The sequence below is a fragment of the Aythya ferina genome (genome assembly GCF_964211825.1).
Source record: "Aythya ferina genome assembly, chromosome: 25".
Lineage (NCBI taxonomy): Eukaryota > Metazoa > Chordata > Aves > Anseriformes > Anatidae > Aythya > Aythya ferina.
The window spans coordinates 3,749,084-3,757,602 of NC_140323.1; the positions used below are offsets into that span (position 1 = coordinate 3,749,084).

At 60.7% G+C, this 8,519-nt stretch overlaps 1 protein-coding gene across 1 annotated transcript; it reads right to left on the reverse strand.

Moving 5' to 3' along the window:
* Positions 1–529: 529 nt before the first annotated feature.
* FMOD (fibromodulin) lies at positions 530–7,664 on the reverse strand. The gene is made up of 3 exons (XM_084498135.1): positions 7,153–7,664; positions 3,948–4,958; positions 530–2,069 (listed from the first exon to the last, which is right to left on the reverse strand). The coding sequence occupies exons 2-3, from the start codon at positions 4,936–4,938 to the stop codon at positions 1,918–1,920; spliced, it is 1,143 nt and encodes a 380-aa protein (XP_084354261.1). The 5' UTR covers positions 4,939–4,958; positions 7,153–7,664; the 3' UTR covers positions 530–1,917.
* Positions 7,665–8,519: the final 855 nt, after the last annotated feature.

The following is an 8,519-nucleotide window of genomic DNA, read 5'->3' on the forward strand; positions in this document are numbered from 1 at the left end:
GGATGTGGCCAAGGATGGGGAAGGGGCCGGAGCAGGGTCTTTGTGCCTCTGCCCCCATCGGGCTTCTGCAAGAGCCTTTCGGGGAGCAGGAGGCCCTTTCTGTGCACCCCAGCTCTCCAAAACTCCTTCCCATATGATTTTTTTTTCACCATTTTCCAGCTCGGCTGTTAAAAACAAGCAAGGCTGAATGCCGGAGGACGTGAAAGCACCCACATTACGACCAGCAGCACCGTGCCAGCAGCACCGCCGTCCTTTCTCATCCTTCCCCTAGCTGGCAGCTTTCAGCCTGTTTTTTTTTCCCCCCTATATTTTTACACGAACCCCACACGTGGAGTGTTGGGGCGGCAGCTCCGTGGCACGGGGAAGGCAGCGGCCACGCGTGCAGTGTCTGGAGCAGCCACCAGACGGCAAATCCAGCCCGGGTTATGGCTGCGGGGAGGTCTGGTCTGCAGGAGGGGATGCTCAGAGCAGCCCAGACACTCAGCCCTCGGCCTCTCCCTGCATTTTGGGATCCCTCAGACACGTTCGGTGCAGTTACAGAAAGGGCTTTATTGGCCGGTATGATACCTACAGTTCATGCGTCGGTGATAGTACAGTTTTTTTTTGGGTTTTTGTTTCTATAGTGTTAGCATGCAGTTTAAATGCAGAGGGTCGGGATGACCTCTTCAGCTTTGCAGGTCATCTCCAAAGCTCAGCTGCCCCTTTGGTTCCCAAACTAAGCCGTCCAAGGAACCAAGGGGGTGTTTTGGCTCTCGGTGAACAGGGACGTGCTGCTGACCGGTGGGCATGGTGCTGCTAGGTTGTTTTTAATGAGAGACCCCAATTAGTGGGGCGGGGGAGAGCTCTGAGTCGCACCAACGGGCAGGAGAGAGCTGGGCACACCGTGTTGATTCACACCAGGATGGACCCTGCAGGCATGGATGAGCTTTTGGGGTCAGGTCCTGGGGTTTTACGAGCAGCAAAATCCCTCCCGTGTTAAACCCAGGTGGATCCTGCCTGGCCCTTGCACCTCTCCTGCATTGGGCCCGTGTTACAGCGGTAATCTGGGGCACCTGTGGGCAAGGGGCGTGTAGAAAGCAGGTGATTTGGGCAGATTTGTGGGATGGGGGCTGTGTGCCCCCTGCAGACCCCATATGAGCCCCGGCTGCAGTCATGCTACAGCTGAACATCAGCCCGGGTGCCTCTGGCTGCAGCACCCGGTGCCTGTGCCCAGGGAGGGGGCAGTGGGGGCGAGGGGCTGGCTTCTGGCACGACCCCGAGCTCTGCAGGGTGCTGGTGCTGCGAGGTGCCCGTCCCTCAGCCCCGGTCCTGGCCCAAAGCAGGGGTTGGGAGGGTTTCTCTCTGAGCTCAGCAGCTGAGGGCCGCTCGGCAGCAGCAGGAAGTTTCGGGGTTTCTCCCCGATGAGCTTTATGCCTGGGGCAGGAGGCTGGGGGGAAAGAGGGGAAAAAACAAGGGGAAAGAATGGATTTAGCCTTCCCCGTCCTAAAGAGAGGGATGCTGGCAGCCAGAGCACCTTTAACCTTTTACCCGTGCAGCTCACCAAAGCCTGGCCCAAGGTGAGCCCCGTTACCTGTGCTGGTTCTGCAGGACCCACACCTGAACCCCCCAAACGGGGCTGGGTTTTGGAGATGGGACGAGCTCTCCCCCTTCCCTCCCATGGATGCTGGGGCATGGCCGTGGTGGGATTCGTGCTGGGACCTCTCCCACCCTGCGTGGCCAGAGAGCTGGGAAGGGGGAACATTTGGGGCTGAACAGATCCAGCCCACAACGGATCCTGTGGGCTTGGAGCACCATTATTGCACTATTGCAGAAGCCAAGTCAAACCATCAAGCTGCATTAAAATGGGGAGTGAGCGTCCCCCCAGGGACGGGGGAGCGAAGTCCTGAGGACCACGGGGAGGGGGGTTTGATGACCAGGCTAGATCTCGATGATGGTGGCACGCCGCAGGCACAGCGGGGCGTCGGGGGGCACCGCGTTGCGCTTGATCTCGTTGCCGTCCAGCCGCAGGACCTGGAGCCGGGAGTAATTCATGACGTCCACCACGGTGCAGAAGCTGCTGATGGAGAACTCTGCAGGGAGAAGGAGACCCAGAGATGTCAGGGGGACGTGGTCCCACGATGGGTCTGGGGACACCAAGCCTGTGCCAGGATGGGCAGGGAAATGATGCAAGTGCCCATAAATTCCCAATTATTCCTGCCGAAGCAGGCTCTGCGTCCTTCTGGAGGAGCTGTTGATGCTTCTGGCTGCAGTCAGGAGCAGCCTGTGTGTGCTCAGAGCTCTGGAGCTGGGGCTTTGCCCAGCGTGGCTGGGGTGCAGGTAGGAAAAAAGCACAGGGTGGTGTCAGCTGGGAAGCATCGCCCTGCAGCGGGGATTGCTGTTGGGTTTCATCAGCTCCACGAGCTGCAGCATCCGGACCCCCCCAGGGCACCGCTGGGGACCAGGACCACCCAGGCAGTGTGTCTGGGGGGGACACACACATCCCTGTTCCTGTCCTCGTCCTCGTCCCCTCTCCTTTCCTCTGCCCCCCGCTGCTGCCAGCCCCTCTCAGGCCAGGCCCTGCCTGGGTTTGGAGCAAATCCTGATTTTGGTGCCGGATTTGGGAGAGCAGCGACCGACTAGAGGGCAGCAAAGCTCCGGGCTGGGAGCTGCTGGGGAAGGCACTGGGGTGCACTAGGGTGCTGTGGGGCGCCCAGCCCCAGTTCCCCAGCTGATTTGGGCCGCTCTGGGCTCTTTGGCTCCATTTTAGCATCTTTGGGGCAGAGGCAGGGGGTGATTTGGGTGGCAGGAGGGGGTGGCCAGCCCCGAGAGGGCAGCAGCATCTCCCCAGAGCCTGCGCAGCACCCAGGGGTGCAGGGGGGTGCTGCGGGCACCTCGTCCCCCACCGAAGGGCTCCTGGGGGGGCTCCCAGGGCTGCTGCAAAGCTCAGCAGCAAAACCTTCAGCTGGAACAGCTCTGCAGTCGAGCCCGGCTGGCTCCGCGGTGCTTTCATGGCATTTGTGGGCAGATATTAACAGCTACACGTTTGGAAAGCCTTGGGAGTCTGCTCTTGTTTTCGTGTCTCTGTCGGTCCCTCGGTGCGGGGTTCTTTCCCCTACAACAGCCAACTGCGGCACAGCACCTCCCCAGCCTGGCCTCGCTCGGGGGCTTCAGCACTTCTCTGGGGGCATCCTGCCCTGGGGGCTGGCAGGTGACAGGAGCCAGGGTGGATTTTTCCAAGAGATGCAGGGTTTTTTTTCTCTCTTTTTTTTTTTTTTTCTCTCTCTCTCTCTTTTTTTTTTTTTCTTTCTTTATAAACAGCATCCCCGGAACAATCTGTTCCTTTTATTTATTTGTGTATTAAATGGAGCGGATTTTAGTCCTGGCAGAAGGCTCTCTAATAACTAAGAGCTCCTGTCTGCCCCGGCCCTGGCCAGGATGTGTCCAGCAGCTGCAGGCAGCGAGGGGCTCTGGGGGGGTTTGGGGGCTTCCAGGGGTTGGGGAGGGAGGGCTGGGGGGCATCAGGGCCAGCTCTGGGACATGGCAAGGACTGGAGCCACGCCGCCTGCAGCTCTTGAGGGGTTGGAGAATAAAGCAGAGGGTGTTGGACTGGAGAGAGCTGCAGATGGAGATTTCGGGGCAGGAGGGGATGGGAAGAGATGCTCTGGCCCCGAGTGCTGCAGGCTGCTGAGCACCGCAGGGTTTGTCCCTGGTCCCTTTTCCCCTGCATCGTCCCTGGTTTCAGAAACCCCAGCTGGTTTCTGGCATCTGCAGCCCAAAGATGCTCAGGCTAAACGCTTGATGGACCCAGAGCCGTGAATTTGTGCACCACGAAGCCAGCACCAAAACCACCCCCCTTTCCTACCTTGTCGAGGACCACCTGGGAGGCCAGAAATCCTCCAAATTCCCCTCTCCTGCTCAACCCCCTACCACGGGTTCTGCCTCCCCAGCACCGCCGCGCGCCTGCTCACCGTTGATTTGGTTCCCCTGGAGGTAGAGGTTCTCCAGGTGGGTGCTGACCCGGGGGATCTTCTGGAGCCTGTTGTAGGAGAGGTCCAGCTCCAGGATGCTGCTGCTGTTGAAGGTGTTGGTGGAGAGACCTTGGTTCGTCAGGCTGTTGTGGGACATCCGCACGTAGAGCAGCTTGGGGGAGACCTTGAAATAGTCATCGGGGATGGCGTTGATGTGGTTGTACTCTAGGTAGAGCTGTTCCAGGGCCATTGGGAGCCCGTCGGGGACCTTCCTGAGGTGGTTGTAGCTCAGATCAGCCAGGATCAAGGACTTGAGCCCTTTGAGGGAAGCGCCCATCTCAAAAATGTAGTTGTGGCTGAGGTACAGGGCCGTGAGGTTCTCCAGGCCCTCCAGAGCGTTGGAGGGCACCTTGGAGATCTGGTTGTAGGACAAGTGGAGCTCTCTCAGGGAGCGGGGCAGGGGGCTGGGCATCTTGGTCAGGTTGTTGTTGTTCATGTACAGCCTCTCCAGGTTCCTCAGCTTGGCGAAGACCCTCTTGCCCATCTTCTCGCTGGTGATCTGGTTGTTGTGCAGCGCCAGCCACTCGAGCTCCGTGGCGTTGTCGAAGGCCCCCTCCTGGATGGCAGTGATCTGGTTGTTCTGGAAGTAGACGTACTTCATGCGGGTGGGCACGAAGGGCAGGTACCGCAGGTTGCGGGTGTCGCAGTACATGGCCGAGGAGAAGTTGGGGGGACAGTCACACTCCTGGGGACACTGCCAGGAAGGGGCCTGCTGAGGCTCGGGGCCGGGCTCTGCCTCTGTGTCGGGAGCCGGGAGGTAGGAGTAAACGTAGGGGCTGTTCTCATCCTCGTAGTAGGGCATGTAGTTGTAGGAGGACATGCGGGACTGCCGCATGTAGTACTGCAACCACGCCAGGTCCTCCTCCTCGTTGTACTGGCCCAGCGAGGCCCCGCAGAGCGCGGCGATGAGCACGACGGTGGCCCAGCGCATGGTGCGGGTGCTGGGGGGACCTGGGGGGGGAACCAGAGGTACAATCAGGAGCAGGGCAGGGGCTGGGGGCAGAATTGATGCTCCCTGAAGGCTGGGAACTGAGAGGGGTAGGGACATGGGCACGGCCTGGTGGCACCTGGCAGCAGGGCCGGGGGAGCACGGGGACCCGAGGGAATCCTACAAAAAGACCCATGGCTTTCATCTCACGCCTCTTCCAGGGCCTCTCTGCTCGCCCAATCTTTCCTATCGCTATTTCTGCTGCAGCTGGGCAGGGGACGGGGATGGGGGCTGCTTGTTGGGGTTTGTGCAAGGCCACAGCTCTGCCCCAAAGGGTCTGGGTTCACCCAAGGCAGGAGAAGGACCACATCCCACCCCCACGATCCCACCCCGTGTGCTGACGGAGCTCCGGGTGGGTTTGGAGGCAGCTCTATGTTCTCTCTATTTTTACTGCACTTGCTGGCGACACGAGTCGCCGTGGGTTTCATCCAGTTCCCCCTGCCCCCACCACCACGCAGGATGCTTGGGACTGATGGAAATCCTGGTAAACAAGTTCTGGCTTATTCTGAAGTGGAAAGCGCTTCGGAGCTGAGATCTCCCCTGCTGGAGAAGGGCTGTCACCTGCTGTCCCCCCAGCCTGACACGGGAGAGCGGGACCATCCCCCAAAACTGCCTGCCCTGTTTATGAGAACCGATCTGCCTGGGGCTGGAGGCCAGCAGAGAGCGGGGCTGGATGCTCAGCACCACTCGAGCACCCCCCGGAGCCCCTTTGGCTTCGCGTGGGCTTTGCAGCACCGCCCCAGGGCGCTGTGCTGGCAGGACGAGGACGCCAGCGACGGCCTCTCTGTCCTTCCCCCGAGCCTCGTGGCCATGCCAGCACGCAGAGCAGCCCGCGAGCGCGGCGGCTTGAAATGCCTCCAGGAAACAGTCCGGGCCGTGCTGCTCGGAGGGGGAGCGCAGCGGAGGCTCCTGCCTGCTGTACACGTGGCCGGGAGCGCGGGGCTGCCGCCAGCCCTGCCGCTGCCACGGAGCAAACGGGAAACCTCGCTGGGTCTGCACCCTTAGGGCACGGCTGGGAAAAGGGGAAAAATGCTGGGGTTCGCTGCTGCTTCCTCCTCCTGACCCTCTGGAAGCTGCTGGGGGCTGTCAGCCAGCCCCTGCAGAGCTGTGGTGGTGGAGCTGGCTGTGCCCAGATTTCAGCCCCGGGGGTCCGTGCCCTCCTGCCCACCCAAACCGTGCTCCCGAGGGGCTGGCAGGTCGCTCGTCCCCAGCCTGGCACACCCAGCAGCGAGGAGGGGATTTCTTGCCCACAGAGCCCAGCAGACAAAAAGGGCACAGTTGTGCTCGGGGCAGCAGCTGCCCCGCCACCGAGGCACGCTGGCAGGCAGCTAGTGCTGGAAGAAAATGGGGGCTGAGACCGAGGAGGGCAGGCACAGCTCCTGCTTTCTCTTTGCAGCCGAGGGACAGGGGAGCCGTGGTCCTTTGGGATGCTGCGTGTGCGGTGGGAGCTTGGCAGTTGCAGGCGAGCTTCTTCTCCTCCTTCCTCCCACTCCAGGGCACTCTGCCTGGTGAAACAGAGCCGTCTGCTCCGTGCTGGGGCTGCCGCCACTTCCTGGGGTCCCTCTGTATGGGGCAGGATCAAATCCGGGGCTTCCTCCTCCTTTCTCAGTGCCCCCTTCAGTGTGCCACCAGCCCCTGAGCCTGTCCTCGGCATCCACCCTGCTTCGTGTGGTCTCTCTCCCCTCCCCAGTGGGTTCAGCCCCACTTTTGGGTGGCATCTGCACGTGCCAGCCACGTTATCCGTGCGATCTCCCAGCCTCCACGCTTCTGTGCTGGAGGCTGCGGGTCCCATCAGGCCACCCAGGGAAGGAGCAGGGCTTGGAGCAAGGGGCACCACGGGCACGAACCAAGCAGAGGAGGAGGCAGCAAAGCCACAGGGGGCTGCAAGCAGGCGCTGCACGTGCCCGGGTGTCGAAGGCAGTGGGTGCAGGGGTCCCGATGCAGGTGTCTGGGGAGCTGCAGCCGGGGCAGGAGCCGCGGGGAGCGGGAGAGGGCACCCGGCGGCCGTGGCTCGCCAGCGCTGGCGCCCGCACCGTGCCACCCGTGTCGCTGGCATCTGCTCCAAGGGGCAGCCGCCCGCCTTCCACGGCAGGGCTATGGAAATCAAGCCTCGAAAAAAAAAAAAAAAAATCGTAATAAATATGGAGATGGACTTACCAAGCTGAGAACCTCCTTTCCAAAGCCTCGCTGCTCTGCTGCGGGATCGCCCGTGTGTCAAGCAGCATGTGAGTGTGGCGCCCGGTTTGCAAAGGCTGGTGCCCGCCCTAGATCCCAGACCAAATATTGTGCTTGCAGGTCACGGGCTCGGCAGGTTTTTTGGGGAGTGACCTAGCAGCAGACAGTTTGCAGGAGAGACTGAAGAGACCCTAATGCTGCCTGGCGTTATAAATAACCTGCTTTTTCTTTCCTCCCTCTCTCTCTCTCTCTCTCTCTCCCTCCCGTCTTTTCTCATAGGAGTGTTGGCACTTTTCAGGCTCTCTCTGTTTAACGAGTTAGTGGAATCGGGGATGTTGTTTTTAAAAGGGCTGTTGTTAGGTCTCCTGCGTTTCTCATCAGGAAGTGATGAAGAGGCCTCTGGCCAGATTAAAAAATCTCTGATTTCGAGGTGCTGAGGATGTGATTCTTGGGGAGAAGCGAGAAAGTATCTTTAACTTTTGCAGTACCAAGGGAAGGGAGGTTATGCCTGCCCCCGCTGCAGCCTGGGCTTCTTCCCCAGGAAGCCTCCGTTTATGCAGCCCTGCTATTAAATATTTAGGATAAACATTTCCATGAACGATAAGGCTGCGGCATCCAAGGTAAATAAATTGCCTACCAAAGAGCCACTGTGACAGCAGGAATTTGTCTTCAGCTTGGCAGGAGAGAGATGCCAAGCTGGCGTTTCTGCAGACTGTGCCCACCTAACAGGGATGGAGGGTCTCCAGCGAGGCTCCTGGGGGGGCACAGGGGGTGTGTGTGTGCTGGGTGACCCTGGCTGGGGACACGGGAGCTCGCAGCACTCCCTGCTACGCATCAGCTGGGGGTGCAGAGCCCCTGGGGGTCCTGCAAAGCTGGGGGGCAGTTGGCACTGATGCAGCCCCCGGTCCCTGTTTCTGCATGCTCCAGCTTTGGCTTTTTGTCGAAGCATTTCCTCCTGCAGGGCTTGAGAAGGAGGAACCCTGCCCGCCCATCGCCTGCTGCTCCGTGCCCAGCTCCAGCAGCACGCCCAGGTCTGCCGAGGAGCCTGGAGATATTTAGCGAGCTTGGCAGGTGCCCGGCTCCCTCTGGGCTTACTTTTCTCCTCGCTTCCCATCGATATTTCCCAGCCAAAACATCCTCCTCCCCGGGGGGAGCCTCGCAAAGATCCTTATCGATCCGCGGGCCTCGCTGCGAGGGGGAGGAATGTGCGGGTGGGTGGCGAGGGACGAGCTGTACGGTGGGGACGGAGCCAGGACGCGAGGCTGCTGGGGAAGGAGGAGAGTGCCTGGAAAGCACAGCTCACCGCGGGGCCCTGGGCTGCAGGCAGAGAGCTGCTCGCTCTGGGGCAT

Bases quoted from the DNA above. Each gene is read 5' to 3' on its own strand.
- FMOD (XM_084498135.1), bottom strand. From the start codon at position 4,938: ATGCGCTGGGCCACCGTCGTGCTCATCGCCGCGCTCTGCGGGGCCTCG. The intron at 2,070-3,947 runs GTGAGCAGGCGC...TTCTCCCTGCAG, and splicing joins CCAGGGGAACCAAATCAACG to AGTTCTCCATCAGCAGCTTC.